Here is a 22,759-nt window from a genome sequence, read left to right as displayed (position 1 = left end):
TCAGAGTGCAACCGTGAAGTCTCACGTGGCCTAAACCCAAAAACCCAACACTGCCACTGTTGATAGCATTCTTATTTGAGTGCCTTTTTAAAAAAGAATTACCTGGGAAACCACCTGTTTCTGTATGATATTAAAAATATTTTACTTTCAAAGTTAAGGTGTATTTGAGTTATTGTTGCCTAAGATAAACAAAACAAAGTATTTTGTTTTTAAAGTTTTTTTTTTGTTTTTCTAAAGCTGTGCTCTTCTCAAATGGGGAGGGCTGTGTCATCACGTAGAAGGAAAAGCTGAACTTTGAACCAAATTGGGAAAGACAATAAAAGGTAGCTGAAGGAGCTCGAGTTTGTCATTATTCTCTAAGTCATTAAAACACAAAATTAGGACACGTTCAAGGATAAGGAGTGTCATTAAAATATCTAGGTGATTCTTTAAAACCCCTAAAAGACCCAGAGGTTTCTGGGGTGGAAATTCCCAAAAGCCTCAATCATGAGTCACTGCAATGTGTTGCCCTCAGAGCCTCCACTAGTTTTGGCAGAACTCAGGGCCCCAAATCTGGAGTCCAGCAACAGTAGGGAAACTTTTTATGGGGAGAGGATGGTGGGAAGGGATGGGTGGTGGGGAGAAATTGCCTTATAAGGAAACTCTTAAGTCCTGGGGAAGGCCTGGTATTTCACCAAACTGAAAAATTGTTAAGGGAAGATCCTTGAACCCCTTACTCCTCCCATCAAGAATTCAGAGAAAGAGGAGAGTGAGGGATATGTTATTCCCCAACACAGACTTGTACTATATCCCTCTGTTTAAACGTGAAGGGGTAACCCACTTAAGGGCAACATAGCAATTTCCTAGCCAAGCTACAGAGCATAGAAGACACTGAACTCACAGAGGCCAGACAATGAAGGTACACGGCTGAAGCCACTGGACACGCCACAGAGCCTGCCAGAGCCTCTGAGGCAGCTGGACCCAATGTGAGGAGCAACCACACCCTGGAAGCCCCGGGGGCAGGGAGGCACAGACAAGCCGGTCCAAGCCTCCTTCCAGAGCTTGACTGCCCGCTTTGCCATCAATCCTCTCCGCTCCCCCTCCAGCCTCTGGTGACAGGGAGCTTACTCTTTACAGTCTTTCTTCACTGCACTGAGGACAGATGCTCCAGATAGTTCACAGTCAGGGTGACAAAAGAGTCCCCAAGCCTCTTTTGGGTCCCCCAATCTAACACTGCCTCTCAATGGAGTGGGTAAGCAGTGGGGGAGAAGGGGCAGAAACCCTGGGTGGGTCACAGGCTCAGGGCCTAAACAAATCCTGAACTCAGTGGCACTGGGTCTTCAGTCCTTTGGCTGACCAGCAACGTGACAGTGACCTTCTGAGAGTGCAGATAATAATGGACTGGAAGTATCTCCACCCTGACCCCAGCCAAGTGTGTATAGGAAAGGGGTCTGGGATTCCACATGACAGATCAGAGCTGAACAACGTGAGAGTGGGATGGGCTTTGAAACCCTTGTCTTGGTCATGCAGCTAGGGCTAGGTACACTTAACTGGAGGAGCTGCTACCACCTACCCAAATCTTTCTACTTAGCTATTTGCCACTTTCCCTAAGTGCTTTACACACATGATGTCATTTAATTCTCACCACCATCCTATGCTGCAGGTATTATGACTCCCACTTTATAGGTGAAGGGCTGCAGTAACTTGCTTAAGGACTTCCAGCCAGGATTAAACCTGCTCTGCCTGCTGGGTGTTGGGGACACGACCCAGCTCCCACCTTCCACATGGCCAGGCATAGCCGGTGCTCAGCGGCACAACGGGTGGGTGTTTCCGGGCTCCTCCTAGACAGGCAGCTCATATGGACTCAGTGCTGGGCTGTCTTGGAATGTGCTTCCTGGGACATAATTACCATCATCAAGATTATTATTAGCATTAGGCATTTACATGACACTTAATATTTTCAAAGCATTGTACTACCATTTAATTAGTTTTTCCTTGCAACATTCCTGTCGAGTCCACACTTGATAGCTGGGCAGACTGACGGGGAAGAGATAAATGCTAAAGGTTGATGTGGAAGAGGGCATGGCAGCACAATCTCTTAGCTTCCATTCTTTCTGGTGACCCAGCTAATATTAATTATCTCCCCTACTCCTGCAAATTCTGCACCTCCAATTCCCAGTTCTCCACCATCAAGGTGACTGTGACTTCTAGGAGTTGAGGTGCAGGGATCTCTTCTTTGATGTATTTCGGCTCAAGATCCAAACACCTTCCCCCGCTGCAAAAAACAACAGCAACAACAACAGCAACAAATATCATGTTCCAGTTCACATGTATTTAGAACAAAGGGCACCCTCAGTCTCTTTCCAAACTTTTCCATTAAAGCTACCTATAAAATCTCAGGACTGTAATTCCCAAACCTAAGGCATTTTCTGATAGGAAGGTTTTATCTAGCGTTTGGCAAATCCTAATTGGGTCTGTTAAAATAAAGGAGTATCCCTTCAGAGTAGAGAAGGGAAACAAAATACAATAAAATGGAGGAGAGGGGCAGGTCAGCAGGCTCTGCTCCTTGCTGGCAGCAGGGGCTGTGAAGGGGTGGTTTACCCCATATCCTGAGAGCCCTGGCAGCGCATGAGAAGCTGCCAGTCCTACCTAAGATGTTCTCGCTGCAAGGCCTACTTATTCTGCTCTTTAGGTTAAAGGAGAAACCGCAGGGAAGAAGAAGGGGAGGGGATGCGAGGCAGCTAGGGTCCTGGAAAACTACGGGAGTAAGGAAGAGGAAGGAGACTGAAATCTCAGGTGCTTCGCTACAGGACCCACCAGGCCGGGACGACCCGCTTCTCTCTGCACAACAACACTCCCTTACAGCCAGGTTCTGGCACCTCCTCTCTCTCTTCCAGGGAATCCCCTTCACCGGGGTGCGCTGGACCAACGGAAATCCCTCCAGTGCAGCACCAGCTACAGGTTCGGGAATCAGAGGAGCTCCTGCCGCCCTGCAGGTGAACTGGGGTCAAGGTGGAACCATGGGACTGGGGACTGGTGGAACTATGCCTCCTGGCGATGCTGGCCCTCAGTCACCTCCGTCTCTCCAGCAGGCTTCCTGGCCTTTCCTCCCTACCCCACCCCCACCCTCTTCCCTGCGAGCCAGGGGCCCAATTCCAGGGCAGAGGGCAGGGAGCTCCATTCGAGGTGGTGACAGGAAGGCCAACAGGCTGCCGGAGTCCAACAGGCTGCCGGAGTCCGGGAGTGGAGCGACCCAGAGAGGAGACTGCCTCAGTGCGGTTAGAAAATGCTGGGTCATCCTGGTTTTGTCACCGGCCTCGACTGCTCCCGGATCACGCCACTTGCACCCTGACAATTGAGGCGCGGCTCTGGTGAAGGCTGGGCCTTGCCCTCACGGTGGGACCCAAGCTGCCTCACCTCTCAGTCGGAGTCATTGCCTGCTGACCAGAAGCAAGTCTGAAAAATTCTTGCCCTTGGTGGGTCACCCCCGCCGCCGCGGAGACCAGCCATAAGCTTAGAGGCCAGGGACCCTGAGACGTCCACCCCAGGAGCTCGGGGCTGGGGGCCTACCTAGGCCAGCATTTCTGGCCCCCTACCCCTGCCTCCGGGGGCAGCCAACCACCATGCCGAAGTCGGATGCTCGGCCCCTTCCGGGGCCTAGAAGCTTAGAAGCCAGAAGAAAGCAAGCCGACAACAATACCAACAAGGGGAGATGCGGCCTCCAGCGCGGCTCTCTGGCCAGCTCCACTGGGTGATGCAAACGGAAGATCCCTGTCGGGAGTGGCGGTCGGAGCCAGAGACCTCACCTAATGAGGCACTCGCTCTGTGCGGACCCTCGGAGAGGGCGCAGGCAGAGGATTCCCCTGATCCACCCCGGCGGGGAACGAGGCCCCACTGGGCTGCCTGGGAGCGCTGAGACCTCGCGTGTGTTGCAGGGGGAAGGGCAGGGAAGGTTATAACTCCTGTCCCCAGTTGGAGCCCGCAGGGCGACATGGGGTGTCCCCTGAGGGAACTGGTGGTCCCCATCTGGCTCCCCATGAACTGGGGAAATATTCAGTGCTTCGTTTCCCGCTTGGTGTGGGCATGCACTTGGGGCGGGTTAAGCCTCTCCGACCTCAGTTTCCTCCTTTGTAAAAGGGACAGTATGGTGGTTTATCCTTAACAGGCTTCCGGCATGCCCATTAGGAATACCTAAGCCAGCCCACCAGGTGAAGCCTTCAGAGCCAGGCAGCCCAGAGCTAGCACCTGATAGATCCTGAGCTGGCTACCATTGTTCCATCGTCTTTTGAAGGTGGAGACCCCTAAACAGAACTGCTTCCGCCCTCTCTTCCTCCTCCCCCGACCCCGCACTCTCTATCTCTCTCTCTGGGTCTCTCTCATCTCTATCTCTCATTCTATCCCCCTCGGCAAACCAGAAACATCTGCGTGAAGGGTGAAAACAAAGTTTAATATAAATCCGCCCGTTGTTCAAGTGAGTCCAACCACGGAAGCTGGTCTGCGCCGCGCGAGTCGGAGCCAGCGTTCTGCGTCCCAGAAGCTTCCGATGTCGCGGCCAGTTCTCCGCCGCGCACTCGCCTCTGGCGTCTTTATCTTGCTTGCTCAAATTTGGGTTCCGTGGCGGGTCTGGGAGAGTCGAATCCAGCGGCTGGATGGACGGAGAGTCTCGGCTGCCGCTCAGTCCTGCCGGGCATCTGTGACCACGCGGCCACCGGGCTCATCCCACAGCTCCCGCCCTGGGCTCTCCGCTGGCCCCGACGCACCGGCAGTGCTAGAGCAAGGCCTGGAGCTCCGCCATCCTGGTTTAGTCAGATGGCAGCTGACCCCAGGACCAGGACCTCGGTGGCCCTCACAAAGTCCAGAATTCCACAGGGTGGGTCTGAGGAGTTGGAAGATGTCGGTGTCACCAGCGGGGCGTAGACAACCGGTGCTACCAAACCCCAGCCGGCCGCAAGTGGGACCTCGCTGCCCTAGCGGGAGCGGGCGCAAACTCCCGACCACACGGAGGACCCGGGTGTCAGGGCGAGGCCTCAGCGGAACGCTCAGGTCTCGCTTGGCGTTCAGGAGGCAGATCATGCGACAATAACCGGACCTCTAGTCCCTCGATTTTCCCGTCTCTTAACAGGAACGACACCCCCGCCCAGAATTCCGTGTGTGCGCGGCTTCTCAAGACCCTGAAATTCACCGCCTCCAGGCAGCACGCGGCCCCAGAACGACTCCGGGACTCCAAGAAGGACAGAGCGGAAACTTCTCATCTATCCCGAAAGCAGAGGGTCTCCGGTTCGATGTGACAGGCCCGCTGCAGGCCCCAAGGGCAGTTTTGCTTCTCAGGGAATGCTATGTGAGACCTCGACCCAGGTGCCTAGGAGGTAGCCGCTCTGGCCTTGCTCCGCCAACCTGAAGCTGAGGACCAGGACAGCTGGCTATGTCTGGCGCGGACCGTTCCGGGGCTCCCCGAAGGGCGCGCCCAGCTTGGGTCCTGCCGCCACACGCTTGGGGCCCAGACCTTGTTGGACTGTAGCCTCCCCTGAGCCGCGCAAACTCGGAACTCTAAGCAGAGGTTATAAGCGATCTCCGGATCAAAATACTGTCCCCTTTCACCGGCTCCCGAGTTTTATTCATTTCATGGAAAGGTCAAGGGTGGCTTGAGGTCTGAACCACCCTGCACTGGTCTCGATGCCTGCCGTCGATGCTTGTCGGACACTGCCTGGCGGGGAGATTTGGGTTAGGAGCCACGTCCCCACTCCTACCCTAGGGCTCAGGTGCGTCGTTGGCCCAGTCTTCTCCCTCCCTCTAGCCTCGGCCCTTCTTATGGGTCCTCTCTCTAACACTGACCCCTGCCCGGGTCCTGTCTTCTCATCTAAGCCTCCCACATGCCTCTAAGCCTCCCCTTGTGTCCTCACTGGTCCCATGACATGGGTGCTCTCCAGCAGTGTCCACACTGCAAAGTGAATGAAGTTTTGCTAGTTTGATTTTTTGAAAAGATTTAAGTCAGTGGGCACTTATCAGGATAATTCGGACCATCCTAATCACATCCAAATGAAATCCTAGACAATTGAGAAAACAATAATTGCAGCAATTATACATTAAATATATATAAGAGATTAGGATATAAATGGCACATAAAAGTCCAGGATTTATTCAAGGCTAGAAATAGAAGACAAGGCACAGGTGTCTTCAGACACCGCTCAGATTCAATGTCAGTTTCAAGGTCAGAGTTGGGAGAGGACCAATCTAATCCAACGCCCTCAGTTTACGAATAAGAACACTGAGGCCCAGAAAGCAGCGGGGTCCCGCCCAAGGTCACACAACGCGGGGCAGGTAGAGGGAGTAGGAACGCAGCCCTGACTACCAACGCGGTGCCAGTCTCTGTGTGGTTCCGGTATTTTCTGCTTTCGGAATCGCAGGGCAAACCCGCACCCCTCGCCCCCGGGAGCGGATTTTTCTCCAGCTTTGGCTGTCTTGAGGTGAGGAGATCCTGAGAAGGATGCTTTTGTGAGAATTCCGTTGTCTCTCCCGCCTCAGGCGTCAATTGTCAGGAAAGAGACCGGACGTCCCCACCGCAAGCCCGGGGCTTTCAGACACAAATCTCCCCGCAGCCTCGTATACCCCGAGGGCGCCACACAGACGCAGTTCTCACTGGAGCCGACAGGTGGCGCGTTCCCCACGGGGAAGCCGGCCGTCAGCCGCCCGCGAGCTCAGATTCGGCTCCCTGCCCCACCACCAGCTTAGGGTCGCTCTACGGAAAGAAAGGGGACTGGAAGCGGTGCGGCGGGGGAGCTCGGGCTTGTTGCCGAATGGTCTAAAATAAAACCCAGGAAACCCGGATTACAGCCCTTCGACTCAGAGCGGTTCCACTGTTTAAGGGGCAGCTGCGCGCAGGGTGCAGAAGACAAGGCTCCATCGGCTCCGCGGAGAGCACACCCGACCCACCGGGGTCACCCCTAGGGGGCGCGATGCAAACCCTCCCATGCACAGGCTCTTCCACGCGCGTCCCTACAGCCTCCTCGACTGCCAGCCCCAGCCCCAGCCCCCATCCTTCCGCCTACTTTTTCTTTTATAAATGGGGGTGGGGTGGAGAATAAGGGAAAAAGTGAGCTTTCTCAATTGCGGCGATAATTGTGCGCGGGATGGGTTTCTTAATCTGCTCATCCATTATTGACTGCTCCTCTAATATTTGGCTTTGCCGCTTTGATCGCCAGAAGATCACATACTTGACTCCTTTGCATAACAATTTTGGGGCGGGAGTCATTGGCGCGGGAGGGGAGGGACGTGCCTAGAATGACTTTGTGGCCGGTATTCCACCCCTACCCCATCCCTACCCCCAGCCCCCCGGCAGGAAGTGAGCCCAGCCTTCCCTTTACCGAGCCCCCCACCCCTAACTACCATTCACGCTTGGAAAGTTCTAGCCGGGGCGAAGAGGATGCTGCTAACTCCCTGGTGGGTGGAGGAGAGGTAGGAATCGTAGGAGCCCTAAGTGAGATCCGACAAGGAGAGGGATTGTACTTCCCTCTCGTCCCCACCCTCACTACATTCCCAGCCCCAAGAGATAACCTCCCCTCCTTCCTCCCACCTCCGACACCCACCGGGAAGGGGGTGAACCCTTCCTGGGGATGAATGGAGTGGAGTTGGAAGCCTGGGGTAGGAGACCATCATCCCCCGCGCTCTCATCTGGGACTTAGGCTGCAGAACAAAACTGGGACGCCCGCGGCTTCCGAGCCGGGTTTGGCGAGCTCTGAGACCAGTGGCGGGCTCTGTGGGACCTCTACCTAGTCCCTTGCTCTCTTCGGGGTCTCAGTTGCCTCATTTGTGGAGCGGGCTTTAGGTCTCTGCGCTCCCTAAGGTCCCTTTGATCTTGACCTTGGCACGTGTGGCCCACCCTCCCCTCAATCAGGGCTTAGGGCTGCTGAGGTGGGTCTTGGTGGGAAACAAAAAAACAGTTGCTATTTTAATCCGGGTTTAAACAACTGTCTCCTCTTTCCTGGCATAGGTCAATGGCAGGGGTAGAGGGGGTGGTTTGGAGGGAGGGATAGGGTAAAAGGTGAGGTTTGGGGTCAGAGCCTAGGGTCGTTGCAACTTCACATATTTCACTTCCAAAACCTCGGTCACTCCCCAGCTCTCACAGAAATTCACTCACGGACACGCACACACGGAGACTATGCACGTGGACACGCACACACACTTTCACACTGACACAGCACAACGCAACCACACGAGGATTAGAGAGACAAAACGCACACAATTCTTGCGTGCACACTCGGGCACACACTCGGACTCACACACGCACCCAACCAGAGCCTCTCAGAGTCACGAACAAACACGCACGCGCGGGACTACACACTCGTTCCCCTCCCAGCTTTCTGCTGGAGCGGGGGACCAGGGAAGATGGCCCGAGAAGGCCTTGGCATTGCAGTGACCCCCTCCCGCCCCCCACATCCGATTCAATATGAGGAAGGAGGTGGGGCGGGGTGGGGTAGACAGACGGGTTCTCGCCCCTCTCCCCCAGTCCCAGGCTCATGAGACTTTCCGATCCCTTACCGCCCCACCTTCTGTACTAAACTTTTTCCTTCCACATCTTCCCGCCTGGGCCCTGCAGCGCCGACCTCTGCTGGAACCCAGAGCTTTTCTTGCACCTCCCCGGGAAGAGGGTCCCAAAGATGCACGCCGGAGGCGCGGCCTGGATCAGGCTCTGGAGCCGGCAGAGGCAGAAAACCTAGGCGCCGAGAGCCGGGTGCGCGAACTTTTGTCTCCTTTTCCAGGGTCGGTGGGAAAAGAGCCCGGGGACAACCAACCCCTCCCCTACAGGAGTCAAAGGGAAGAGAAGGAAGACAGTTAATTCTGGGACAAGCAAAAAGAACGGTTTTGGAGTCACAGGAGCTTTCCTGCACAAAGGACTTGGATGTTGTGGGTTTTTTTTCTTCTTTTCTGGTGTTTTTCGTTCCCAACTTTGAAGTCGGGTTCAGACCTCCTGGAGACCATGGACTGAGCGGAGGGGTGGGGGCAGCAGAACCCGGAAGCCGCGCTGGCCCCTCCTCAATCGCTTCCACACTCTCACACGCCCAAGGCCAGTCGGTGTGGACCCCGAACCGCGCCAAGCCGGATCCAGGCGGGAGCGGCCACTCGGACAGGTGGGGAACAGGGGTGGGAGAGGGTACCCTAGGCCTGAGGACACCGACCTCGGGGAATCTTTTGGGGAGTGGGAGGGAGCCATACAGGGATAAAAGCAAAATAAAAAATAGAAGAAAATTCAGGCACAGACACGGATTTTTTCTTTTTTTCGGGGAAAGGGAAAGAGATTAAACCCAAACTTGGGTCTGGGTTCTGGGGTTTGGGTGGGATTCAGTGTAAGCATAAAAAGCGGGATGTCAGATTAAAGTGAAGAAAAATAAATAGGGAATTGTGTGTAGTCCTCTTGCTTCCCGGAGCAGCGAAGTCTAAAATTCTCAGCTCCAGAGGCCTGTCTGCCTGTGTGATAGAGTCCCAGCGAGGTTTGAAATTCCGGGGGGAAGGGGCAGTGAAGGCTACTCTTCCCGTAATCCGAGCCAAGGGGCCCTGCGTCCAGCTCCCGGATCATCCCCGCACAGCCCGAACGCTGCCTGCAAACCCGCGAGCAACGACAGTTCGGGTGTTTGCACCCTGGCGCCATCTGCGCTTGGCGCGGGCCTGTGGACAGCCCGCGGGGCTCAGAGAGGAAACCAGGGCCCCAGGAGCGCTTTCTGATTCCTGGCCACCGGGTGCAATTTACAGAAATCATCGGTATCTTTCCACCGTTTCCCACGGGGAGTCAAGAGGAGAAAAGTCTCAGTTTGTCTGACTTGAGAGAGAGAGAGAGAGAGACAGAGAGAGAGAGAGAGAGACTATTTCTAGAACAAAACTGTACATGCTGTGAACTGCCTCAGATAAGAAGGAGAAAACTCTGGAGGAAGACTGGATGGTGGGGACATAAATCCAAATACTGAAATTCACGAAGGTGACAACATCCAACAGTGGGCTTTTTCTCGGGCTTTCCAGATACCTAGACATTTTTAGTCTTATTTCATATATACAGAAAAAAAGAAATCCTCCCTGTCCCTCATCCCCTTCATGAAATGCTCTGGGTCCTCTACAAACAAAGCTGCTGCCCCAATTTCAGGAGTCAAGGGAGCATTTTATTTTGTCAGCGGAGCATTTTATATTCCATGGTTTACCTCCCACGCACCCCCCACCCACCGGCTTTTTTCCTTTGCTGCCTCCCCTAGTCCCACTCCACTTTGGACAGAATTGCTTAGGATCCCTAACCAATACCCAACGAATCCCCCAGCACCCACCCACCCCCACATTATTATGGGCTCCAAATGAAGACCAAGACCCCGAGTGCTAATTGAATTAGTCTATTGAAAAAGACTGTCAGGTACAATGACGTGACTCGAGGCCCCACATTTCCCAAGGTCTATAGGCTTTGGGGACCTGCGATGTATAGTCTGACCTTCTAGCTCATAATAACGCGGCACTTGTAGCAGAAATCTCCTCGCATTCACTCCCAACAAAACCGCTGGTCATCCAGTCCCCGTAGGAAGGCTGCACGCTATTGTGTTGCGACAACTCATTCATGTCCCGCATCACGAGGCCCCACCGCCATCTGATCTACACTCGAAATGCGATTACCACCCTGTGCATGCAACATGCTCCTACTCCCAGTCCATGGCGCACACCCCTCGCCAGGCTGCAAGAATTTCTTTCATAATTCTCCTTCTGGTCCTCATCCTTGAAAGAGAGGTGGAAACATGCAGGACCCTGGTATTTGTCTCTGCCTACACAAAATCCAAAATTCTATGGACAAACAGGCTGGTCCTCTTTTCTGAACAGCATACACCAAAACCCTCAGCAAATACATTTCTTCATGCCTGACTAGTGGGGCTGACTTGGGTGTACACATTAACGTTCACATACACACAGGGGTCTCCTGCCACACACAACTATACACACACACACTACTTTTATAGACTAATTTTCTCTCTGGGTGTCACAGACCAAGCAAATAAACACAAATATACACTCTTGTCCCCACAGCCACGGGCCACTCTTCAAGACCGCTGAGTGTTTTCCCCAAAATTAGAAAAGGGGAGAAAGAAAGGTAAAATTTCTCAGTCTTCACTCTAATAAACACATGTCAGTCTTCCGACTACATGATTCCCAAACCCCACTAGCTAGCAGCTCCCCAAACATGTATGCATCATTCTCCTCTGTTTGGCCAGGTGTCTTTGGCTCAGTGGGAGCCCCTGACTATCCTCAGAAAATGCAGGAAGTCTAAGGACGGGAGAAGGGAAGGACGGTTGGAGTCTCTCTCTGTCCTATTTACCCAACTCCCCATCACTGAAGGCCTCTTTGGGACCTCCTTCCTTCAAGTGAAAAAAAGTAGCACCCCTCCCCCAACTTTGGCATTTGAGACAAAACACTCTATATCTTCCTCGTCATTCTCCACTTTTATCTGGGCTATCCCCGAGGAAAGGGGACTTGGGGACAATCAACTTACTGCAGAGACACAGCCCAGTCTATGGCCTTCTGTGGGCCTCTAGCCCAGGTGACTGCATAGCTCAGAACTGCAAAGCCATAGAAAGGCGCACGGGGTACCCCCACACTTCCATATCTTTGGCCCAAGAGCAGATGGCATTTGGAGAAAGGGGCTCCATTCCATTTGAGTAAGGCTTCCCCACCTGCTACCCGCAGGCCCACCTCTCTGCCACCCCGGCCTGGGCATCAAGTTGAAAGTCATTCCTTAGCTCCCAAAGGCAGAAACGAGTGCCCCCAAAAGGACCGCCACACAAATATAACCACTCGTGCAGATACAATCCTTCACACACACCCTAACCCTTTACCCACATACTTGTACACACAACTCACCCTGCCCGTAGTTCCTCACTCACACGCCCAGCCCCGGGATCACTCAGAGTTCTGTGAACCCCTCACCCATCCGTCTCGGCCAACATTTGTTCACTCAGCCCTCACACACTTCACTTGCGTGCTTGCCAAGACGCCAATGCGCTCACACAGAGTTCTCAATAGCATGTTCATTTGCAGGAGGGAGAGGAGGGCGTAGGGTCTGGGTGGAGGTCATGGAGCGCAGGGCGGCGCGGGGTACCGAGCGTCCGGGCCAGGCCGGGCCTGGGGGAGGTGGGGGGACAAGCCAGCGCGCAGAGTGCCGCCTAATCCAGCTCGAGCTCGTGGGCCGCGGGTGCATTTATCATCCCATTACTGTAACAAATCCGGGCTCCACTACATGAAAGGTAAAATGAATTACCGACGTTAAGCCGTCAATAAAGTCATTTCTGTAAATGGCGTCTCCAAAGGGCCGCCGCATTATTCAGCTGGCTTTATCAGCTGGCTGGAAATTACGTGGAGGAGCCGGGCCGCGCGGCGCGCGGGGCCGCTCACTTTGATTAAGCGTCTTGCCAGCGCGATGTGACAGAGCTTTTGACCAGGGTTTTATTCACAGGCCTGTGATGAACGCCAAGCTGATCAGGCGGAATGAAGAGTAATTAAAACCTATAAATTATCTTCCGCAGCCCTTCTCGAGGCGTCTCCTGCAGGCGAGATAAGGCGTCGAGACCCTATTTACCGCGCTGAAAGGGACCGCGGTGCACAAAAGCTACGCGGCTAAATAGGATATTGATAGTGTCCTAATTAGAATTTAATTAAGTACCCACGCTTGCTTGCGGGATAAAGATTTCAATTTTGCGAACTTAAATATAAATAAAATCCCACCCTCATTTCGGGGAGAAGGGGTGGGGGCGCCTGGAGATTTCGGGGAGCCCTTGGGTGTGCGACTGAAGAGGACTCGGGAGACTCCAAAGTGGGGTTGGAGGCGACTTGGAAAGGTTGAGAAGACTGTAGCGCAGCGTTAGGGACAGAGGTGTTCTCCCCTAGGCTGCAGCGCAAGTCTAGCCGGGAACTCAGCCCCAGAAATCGGGGGACCCTCGCCTGCTCCCAAGATGCGGTGAGCAATACGAATTCCTGCTCTCCACCAGCCCTTTTGAGAAACTTCAGCTACTGCGGTGTTGGTTCGACTTATTGTGGGTTTAGTTGCATGTTCCTCCTAGCCTAACCCCCTGTGACTTTTCTGGAAAACTGGAGGTAGGGGGATTATTTCGCATGTCACAAATAGACAATATTTCCAAAGAGGTACTTTCTCTACTGTCCCAGTTGGGGAGGGCGTTCAGGGCGAGGAGGTCCGCTGGAGCTCTAAGATGACACCCCCGAAGGCCTCGTTTGCCTTTCTCGGCCACCGCAGGCTTCAGCAGAGTCCGATACAGGTCCTCCAAAACGACTCCGGAGACAAGTTCCGCAGGTGCCTAGAGCTTCAGTCCACAAGCCACTCCCGTCCCTCACATTACCGGTTATGAGAAAACTTTGGGGGTGCCTCGACCAGGAAACAGCGAAAAAGAGCCCGGCAGACGGGAGAGTGATAGCAGCTAGAGGAACCGCATTCCCCTCAAACTAGGGAAGAACGCCAGGGCTGGAGCTGGAGGCACCCAGGGAGTTGGGAGCAATCCCAGGAAATTCAGTTACCCCGCAATTGAGGGAAACTCCTTGTTCACAACGTCAGCTGGCCAGGGCAAACACTTGGGGTGCAGCGCTTTTATTTATTTGATTTTACTTTGCAGGGAAATCTAACATAGAGGTTACCCTGAACTCTAAAGCTAGGGCCTAGCGGGCATCCGCGTTCTGACTCGCCAGCGCGGGGGCCCTCCTGAGATTACTCTGCTTTGCCTGGACTCCCACTGCCAGGGAAGGTCCAGGCGGCTGGCGCTGGGGCTATTCCGAGCCCTCTGGGCTTGGCGCTATGGCGCCAGGACAGCTCCAGGGTGTTGTCGAAAGTCTGGACCGGGAAGGGCATGGGTGCGGATTCCCCACAAAGGGAAAGCAATGCAGCGGGCCGGCAGGAGACGTACAAACGTAAACCTGCGACGCTAGCTAGGCGCAGCGGGCCTTTCAGATTTTGCTATTTGTGAAAAATAAATTGCGCCTCTGAAAGAAACCAACTCTAGGTCTATTTCACATCACTGACCTCCTTGTCTCACTCCCCCTCCCTCCACTACACACACCCAAACCCACACCTACCCACAAACACACAAACCGGCAGTGACAACAACCACTCATCCTTCATAACAGCAACCAGAGAGAGAGGAGAAAATAAAGAGCTGAGGTTCTTAGGCGTGGGGGTGTAAAACAGCCAGGCTCCTGCCTACTGCCCCTGCTCCCGGCGCGCACAGACCCATAATCCTGCGTTTCTCCAACAAGTTGTTTATGGAGTTGCTTCTCCATTTGCCTACATCCCAAAATCCACCCCTCCCGGGTTTCTTCTGCCCCCTCCTCGGTCCCGGCCTGAAGGAGGGGGAGGGGCGCGGGTGGGGGAGGGCGGACCCGACGCACAGGGCCAGCGCCGCGGCGCCCCCTCTCCGCCCGCGGCTGACGCCCCCGGATTATTTATCCGCAAAGTCCCGCGCGCACCCATTGGGCCGAGGCCCGAGTGTCAGCGCGAGTCCCGGCTCGCCATTGGCTCCGCACACGTGCGGCCCTGACTCACGTGCTTCCGGTTTGAAGGCAAAAAGTGTGCCTGGGTGATTTTTTTTTTTTAAGCGAGAGAGTTTGTGCAAAGATCCTAGCTGTCAGAGATTTGAAAAAAAAAAAAAAAAAAAGAGGAAAAAAAAAAAAAAAAAAACCCAGCCCGGCGCTGGCGGAGACGCGCTCTTCCTGCAAAAAAAGCAAAGGCGATTAAAGGCGCTGCCAGCCTCACGCTCTGGGCACAGCTGAGCGTGACACTCGGGGAAGTCAAATCCCTCACTACTGCCTAGGAAGATGGCTAGACTTTAAATACTATTTTTTTCCCTTTAAGAAAAAAAATTATTGGAGCTTTTTTTCTTTTTTTCTTGCTTTCTTTTTCCTTTTTCCTTTTTTTCCTTCATTTTTTTTTTTGGCCGTGGCTTACTCCCCATTTAAATCAAATCATTGAATCTGGTTGCAGAAAGAAAAAAGAAATAGCCAAGTGTCTCCATATCTGGATGTCTACAAATTAGAGAGGGAGAGACAGCGAGATCTATCTGCTAGATAAGAGCGAGCGATCCAGGCCAGACGCCTGAGATTTTTTCCTGCACCCGCCCGTGCCTTCGCTGGGGCTTCGCCTGCCTCCTTCCTCTGCGCACCCCCACGGGCCGCTGGCAAAGTGGGGTGGGGAGCGAGGCGGTGGGGGCGGGGGCCGGCGCGGCTGCCGGGGCGGCGGGGCGGCCGAGCATGGAAGAACAGCAGCCGGAACCTAAAAGTCAGCGAGACTCGGGCCTCGGCGCGGCGGCGGCGGCGGCGACCCCGGGCGGCCTCAGCCTGAGCCTCAGTCCAGGCGCCAGCGGCAGCAGCGGCAGCGATGGAGACAGCGTGCCCGTGTCCCCGCAGCCCGCGCCCCCCTCGCCGCCCGCGGCGCCTTGCCTGCCGCCCCTGGCCCACCACCCGCACCTCCCCCCACACCCCCCGCCCCCGCCGCCTCAGCATCTCGCGGCGCCTGCTCACCAGCCGCAGCCAGCGGCCCAGCTGCACCGCACCACCAACTTTTTCATCGACAACATCCTGAGGCCGGACTTCGGCTGCAAAAAGGAGCAGCCGCCACCGCAGCTTCTGGTGGCTGCGGCGGCCAGAGGAGGCGCAGGAGGAGGAGGCCGGGTCGAGCGTGACAGAGGCCAGACTGGCGCAGGTAGAGACCCTGTCCACCCGTTGGGCACCCGGGCGCCAGGCGCTGCCTCGCTCCTGTGCGCCCCGGACGCGAACTGTGGCCCACCCGACGGCTCCCAGCCAGCCGCCGCCGGCGCGGGCGCGTCTAAAGCTGGGAACCCGGCTGCGGCGGCGGCGGCGGCGGCAGCGGCCGCGGCGGCAGTGGCCGCGGCGGCGGCGGCGGCCGCAGCAGCCAAGCCCTCGGACAGCGGCGGCGGCGGCAGTGGAGGCGGCGCAGGGAGCCCAGGAGCGCAGGGCACCAAATACCCGGAGCACGGCAACCCCGCCATCCTACTTATGGGCTCAGCCAACGGCGGGCCCGTGGTCAAAACTGACTCGCAGCAGCCTCTCGTATGGCCCGCCTGGGTCTACTGCACACGTTATTCGGATCGTCCATCCTCCGGTGAGTACCCAACTCCGGGCTGCGCCATGCTTTCTGGCCTCGCGGACCGCCCCAGAACGCCAAGCTGCGGCGCTAGGGAGAGCAAACCCGGCCTCGGGTACTCCAGTCTCTCACGCCTGCTTCCTCACCCCAGTTCCAGCCGCAACCGAATGTTCACCCAGCTATGCGATCCTGGCCTCTGCGGCCACCACCCGAGAAGCTACAGCTCGTGGCACAGGAGGCTCGAGTCTCGATTCTTTGGTTTTGAACTCTGAATCCCTGGGGCCTTCTTTGTCTTTTATCTTTATTATTCTTAGGAAAAGTACACAGTCAATGATTTTGTTTCCAGGGTGTTTAGATATGGCAGGAAGGTGGGCCTAGTGATGTGTGTCTGAAATCCCACCAGCCGGATCGTCCGGGGGCCAGATTGGACCAGAGAAGGCCTTGTTCAGAAAAATTATATTCACAGTGTGTCCTTACAAACACAAACACCATCTTGATATTTTCTGCGGAGTGACCGTTTACACTGATAAATATGGGGACACACAGGAAGACAGGGAGGAAAGCGTCTGAAAGCCGTCCCTCTCCCCTGGTCGGGTAGCGAAGAGTCTGACCCGGGTGGGTAGAATCCAGGGAAAGGCAGTTGCCAAAAAGGTGGGTGCTGGCAGCCTCTGGTTTTCTGGAACTGACAAACAGTGGGAGAGGAGAGAAAACAGGTCAGGCTCAGGTCAGAAAGCCGGGCCAAGGGTATGAGAGCCAGTTTCCTCCGTAGCTTCTCCGCAGAACGGCTCCCACATCCTCCCCGCCTGGCACTTTCCTTTTTTCACCAGCACATCCAGCAGTTAGCAGATTTCTGGCATCCGTGGGCCTGTTTTTCTCGGCTTTCCTTCCACTGCATTTCCGTGTGCCCCTCGCGCTTGGCGAACCCGAGGAGGAGACCTGAGCTGGGCTCCGGAACAGGAGGCCAAGGCCTGCCCGACGCCCAGGCCCGCAGTGTCTGGGAGAGCAGCAGAAGCTTTGGCCCAAGATCAGCACTCCAGGCGCCGGGTCCGGCAGGGGGCCGGGAACAACGTAGCCACGCGCCGCTTTCCTCTGGCTGGTCTCTCGCCGCCCCACCGCTGCCGGCCGGGCGCGGATCGATGCGCACTATCAGCTCCCGCCATCTCGAGCCCCGTTATTGACACGTCGGGCTCCCTGAACCTCCGAAAAGCTGCTTTGATTGACTCGCCTGATGGATAGAGTGATTGAGCTGTCAGGCTGCACGGCTCGGGCTGGCCGGGAGACTACGATTTTATTACAAGAGTCCGTGCCTCCGCACACGCATACAACAACACTTCAACATGTCCCGGATGCACAACGCGCAGTGGTGCCTTTTTGGGGTTGTGCGCATTTCCTGGGCTATTTCTCCCCGCTCAGCTAATTACGAATCTAAACCCCAGTTCTGCTCTGGAGAGGGCCTTGGCTTTGTTCTTGGCCACTTTCCTTCTTATGGGCCTGGGTAGGTAGGGGACCAGCTCCTTCTCCTGCTTGGGCAGTTGGGGGAGGAGGGGATGAGCCTCGACCCAGATCTGAGTCGCTGCAGTATGCTAGGCCTGGACTCTTTGTCATAGGACAACTGGTTACCCCAGGCTCTTGCCTGCCCCAGGAGTAGGCTGCCCAGCTTGCCTCTCTGTAGCTAGGTTTGGATATGCCGGCAAAGATCCTTCTTTCCAGACAGTTTTAGAGGTGAACAGGCCTGACAGGGACTTAACTTGGTTCAGCAAGCTACCTTATCCAAGGCAGGACCCAGCAAGTAAATGCCAGAAGACTTGGGTGTGGAAGCGGGTGGGCAGAGGTGCAGGCTTTTGAGGCACACACGAACAGTTTAATCCTATCCTGGTTTTCCCGCTTTCCCTCCTTCCTTTCTCAGTGGGCCCTCCTCCCAGACTAGTATTTGAAGGGAACTTCACCTTCCTAAGGAGGTTTCCTGTGGCCCCTTCCCATTCCTATCTGGCGGTCAAAGCACTTTTTTTTTTTTTTTTCTGGATTGTCCCTGTCTCCCTTCCTCTGCTTCTTTTTGCTCATGGATGGGGGAAGGGGCTGCAGTCTCCTTGCAGATGTCATCAGTAGGCAGAGAAAGCCAATCTGGCTTGTTTTTGTTATTCAGGAGTTTTTAATCCTGAAATTGCAGCGGCTCAAAGGGGAGATAAGGAAGACCCAGATAAGGGAGACCCTATCCCACACAGCCCGTTAGAGGATCCAAGGGGCAAGGCTGAAAACCCAGGGGCCAGGGTCATGAGGATGGATGAGGGCCTTTTCTTCTCCTTCAGAGAAGGGGTGGTCCCTGTATCCCTGAGACACTAGAAAAGGCTTCCTTTAGGCCAAAGAGAAAGAAGGCAAGGAGGTGGGGGGGGGGGGGGGGGGGGGGGGGGGATTGCACAGGTAGACACCAAGTACTTTGGAGCTGAGCAGCCTTCTCCCAGCCCGCTCACTATCCCGTTGTTTTCTGGGGTCAATAGCTACAAGCAGATGGTGTCTTATTGTAGGTTCTCCTGTAGGTTCGATTCTTGTGGAGGAGAGGAGGATTAGTCTGTAGGCTGGTGACTCCCCCAGGGCCTGCCCTCACTGCCCTAGTCCTATCTATTCCAGGGCTGTAAGGATAGCAGGCCCCTGACCCCCAACTCTGGGCTGGGCCAGATGAGCTCCAAATATCTGGTCATCTTGGATTCCTTCCTTCTTGGCCGGAAAATGCTGTGATTTCGGTCTGTCCCTGACTGTCCTGTGAGAATTGGGGTGTGGGGTGCACCTACAACCTCAACCAGCTTTCCTTCACCCTTTGCCCTCCCAAAGGGAACCCGGAGACCCCAGTGGTCTGGCGAGGGGCACTTTGATCGAGGGATTGGCCGGCGGGAGGGAGCCAGGGGTTCAGCAGGGCCTCCGAGATGGCCCCGGAAGCGCGGGGCTCGCGGCCCAGCTCGGCAATGCAATTCTCACCGCTTCCTTTGCCCTCTCCCCCCTCCCTTCTGCCCTCCGTCCCCACCCCCACCCCCACTCCGGCCCTCTCCGCCGCTGCAGGTCCGCGCACCAGGAAGCTGAAGAAGAAGAAGAACGAGAAGGAGGACAAGCGGCCGCGGACGGCGTTCACCGCCGAGCAGCTGCAGAGACTCAAGGCGGAGTTCCAGGCAAACCGCTACATCACGGAGCAGCGGCGGCAGACCCTGGCCCAGGAGCTCAGCCTCAACGAGTCCCAGATCAAGATCTGGTTCCAGAACAAGCGCGCCAAGATCAAGAAAGCCACAGGCATTAAGAACGGCTTGGCGCTGCACCTCATGGCCCAGGGACTGTACAACCACTCCACCACCACGGTCCAGGACAAAGACGAGAGCGAGTAGACGCCACCGGCCGGGGCCGCGCGGTCAGGCCGCCGTGCCCGCGCCGCCTCCCGGCACCGCCGCCGTCGCCTCCCGGCCCCTCGCTGGGGGAGAAAGCATCTGCTCAAAGGAGGGAGGGAGCGAAGGGAAAAGAGCGAGCGAGACAGAAAGAGAGCCTCAGAATGGACAATGACGTTGAAACGCAGCATTTTTGAAAAGGGAGAAAGACTCGGACAGGTGCTATCGAAAAATAAGATCTATTCTCTATTCACAGTATAAGGGACGAAACTGCGAACTCCTTAAAGCTCTATCTAGCCAAACCGCTTACGACCTTGTATATATTTAATTTCAGGTAAGGAAAACACATACGTGTAGCGATCTCTATTTGCTGGACATTTTTATTAATCTCCTTTATTATTATTGTTATAATTATTATAATTATTATAATTATTTTATCCCCTCCCCCTCTGCCTCGCTGCCCCCGGCCCAGTTTCGTTTTCGTTGCCTTTTTCATTTGAATGTCATTGCTTCTCCGGTGCCTCCCGACCCGCATCGCTGGCCCTGGTTTCTCTGGGACTTTTCTTTGTGTGCGTGAGTGTGTTTCCTTGCGTGTCTGCCCACCTCCTCTCCCCCACCTCCTGGGCCCCTTCTGTCGGTCTGTCTGTTCTGCCCCCCTTTCGTTTTCCGAAGACTTGTTGAGAAATACGACCCCACAGACTGCGAGACTGAACCGCCGCTACAAGCCAAAGATTTTATTATGTTCAGAAACCTGTAGTCTGAAATAAAGTGTACACTGTGCTCACGAGCGCTGGCGGCCCTCCTGTTTGCGGGCTCGGGAAGGGCGTGGGTCCGAGCACACAGCGTCTCAGCGCCCCTGCGCACGCCGGGCCGGGAGCCGGCGGGGCCTTGCGATCACCGCACAACGAATGCAGGGGCGAAGGGGAAGCACGGCCCAGATGCGGATTTGGCCTGGGTCTGAAGGGTCTGGCGGGACACGCCTGGTTTCCGATTGCGTTCAAGGGAACTCAAAGGCCGGCAAACCCAGTCCTGGCTTCGGAAATGCTGCCCGGGTTACCCGGCAGCTCCCCGCACCGGTCCAGGCCCAGCCCAGCAGCGGCCTCCTCCTGTACAGCCTGCTCTTCACTCCAACCTGCACTTTTCTTTTTCTTTTTTTCTTTTATTCCCTCTGGTGCAGGTTTTGCTGCAGATTTTTTTCATCCAGAGATAGAAGGGGGCCTGCCTTCCTCCCTACCCAACAGCCCGCTTGGGCGAGGGGCACTTTGGCATGGCCTCTCGGCCGCCTGGACTCACTGCACTTCGTTTGGGGGAGGGCTTCTGTTGGCGAAGCAGCAGGTCCGGGGGCAGCCAGCGGAGTCTCGCGGGGCTCGGATCTCCTGGTCCCACAATGCGGGAGGAGAGAAGGCCCAGATGCTGGGAAAGCTGTTCGGAGTGCCTGGAACCCGAGGTGGGCGCGGGTCTGCTGTGTCTGGGCCCTAAACCTAGGAGGGTTCCCTTAAGCATCCCAACAAAGCCTAACTTTCTTCTTCACCAAGGCGGGGGGCGCACGTAGAAGCCCCCAGGGCCCTCAGGACACCCTGGGTTCCCAGAAGGAAATGTCTGGCCTCTTGCTGCTAACACTGGGGCCCATCCTTCCAAGGCAGGAGCTGCTCTCAGACCTTAAGAAGTTAAGGGGAGGAAGGGAAGGCTCCTTCTCAGGAGGTATTCTCTCTCCTTTGTCCAGGATTTTTAAAAATTGTAAATTCCACTCCCACATTATTTTCTCTCTTCTGCAATATGTATGTATATACCCATACGTGTGCAGCTAGACGGGCAGGTGTCCACACATACTTGTGTGCATATATGATAATGTGCAGATATTGGTGCACCTAAGTTCCTACCAGTTTTTTGTGTGTTCCTGTACCCGTGAGGACTGTGCAACTGATTTTCTTCTCTAATGAGATGCACAATTGGATGTGTGTGAGTTCACTGTGTGTACATGCGTGAATTTGTGTTTGCACACTGGAATGTCTGCAGGTGTGTTTGCTGGGTTTGTGCACGTGTGAGAACCCTGTTCTCTGTGCTCTTCGCTTGAGTTTCTTAATTGTTTTTGCAGGATTGATTTTGTGTGAAATGATAATGGCTAGTTATTCCACCTTTTTTATTGAAAAATTTCCCCTGATTTGGCCCAATGTACTGTTCGCTCCTGGCCAGGGAACTAACAGGGCTAGATCTCAATCCCAGGAAGCCTAGGTCTCCTCTAAATCCCTACATAAGAGTTTAGGGGCTCAGTGGCCTGGAGTGGAATTGGAGAGTGCATTTGACACTGCTGTGGGTTCCCAACTTTATTGCAATTAATTTCCTTCCTTCCATCTGCCCATTGTTTTCTGGAGGAGTGTTGAGTAACTCTTGCGTATAATAGGTGCTCAACCAATCTTTGTGGGCAGAGTTAGAAGGAGCGAGCTGGACCCTTCCCTGGGGTTGGTCCAGGGGAGTTGTTTTCTGGTAGTCAAAAGCCTGTGCTTTGCTTTCCTTGCAGAGTGGGCTTGGAATTTTCAAGCCTTGCAGGCTTTCCTGTTAAACAGTCTGATGCCTGGGTCTTGGAGCACCCTTCCCTTCATACAGCCGTCTCGGAATTTCAGGAAGAGTCCCATTCCATTTCACCCTCCCAGAACATCCAGATGTGATGTTAAGGATGCTCAACTCTATATATTGGAGAACCTTACTATTTTTGAATGTCCGGGAATTGGCTACACTCCCTTCTCCCCTCCCTATTGTGGCCCCTTAGGATATCCAAGTCCCCCAAGACCGCCAGGTCCAGAGGCTGGGACAGAGGCCAGTGTGAGCAGCGACTCCAGGAACCACCCCATTCCTCATGCTCCCCTTCCTCTATCCAAGAGATCAAAGCCAAGAGCTCTTCCCTTTAACCCAGTGAGAGGGGGAGAAGGTGGTCACTCACCCCCATGATTGCGTCAGTAAAGTGTACAGACGTGAGTGTCATTATTATGTAATTTGGTTTCTTGCCCATTATCTCCTTTAATCTTCCAATCACTATGGGCAAGTGGATTTTTCTTCATTGTTCAGTGAAAGAACATGAAGCTCTGAGAACTTAAACATTTTGTTTGTGCCTCCTCCTTGACTATGGGTGTCTAAGTCGCATCTACCTCAAGGATCTGGCCAAGGCCCTGAAGCCATCATCCAGGATGACTTTCCCATCTTCTCTCCATTTTTCCTTCTTTGTGATTGGAGTAGAGAAGTGGAGGAGGATTCTGGTGGGACCTTTTTTTACACGCCCTTAAAAAAAAAGAAACTAATAATG

General features: G+C 54.8%; 1 protein-coding gene across 1 annotated transcript; it reads left to right on the top strand.

Moving 5' to 3' along the window:
• Positions 1 to 14,754: 14,754 nt before the first annotated feature.
• On the top strand, positions 14,755 to 20,248 carry EN1 (engrailed homeobox 1). The gene is made up of 2 exons (XM_050752716.1): positions 14,755 to 16,114; positions 19,148 to 20,248. Exons 1-2 carry the CDS (start codon positions 15,244 to 15,246, stop codon positions 19,462 to 19,464), a joined length of 1,188 nt encoding a protein of 395 aa, XP_050608673.1. The 5' UTR covers positions 14,755 to 15,243; the 3' UTR covers positions 19,465 to 20,248.
• The last annotated feature ends 2,511 nt before the right edge of the window (positions 20,249 to 22,759 follow it).

The sequence above is a fragment of the Macaca thibetana genome, chromosome 12 (assembly GCF_024542745.1).
Source record: "Macaca thibetana thibetana isolate TM-01 chromosome 12, ASM2454274v1, whole genome shotgun sequence".
Taxonomy (NCBI): Eukaryota; Metazoa; Chordata; class Mammalia; order Primates; family Cercopithecidae; genus Macaca; species Macaca thibetana.
Note: the sequence above shows the minus strand (reverse complement) of the source record. Positions and strands in the feature narration are given on the sequence as shown.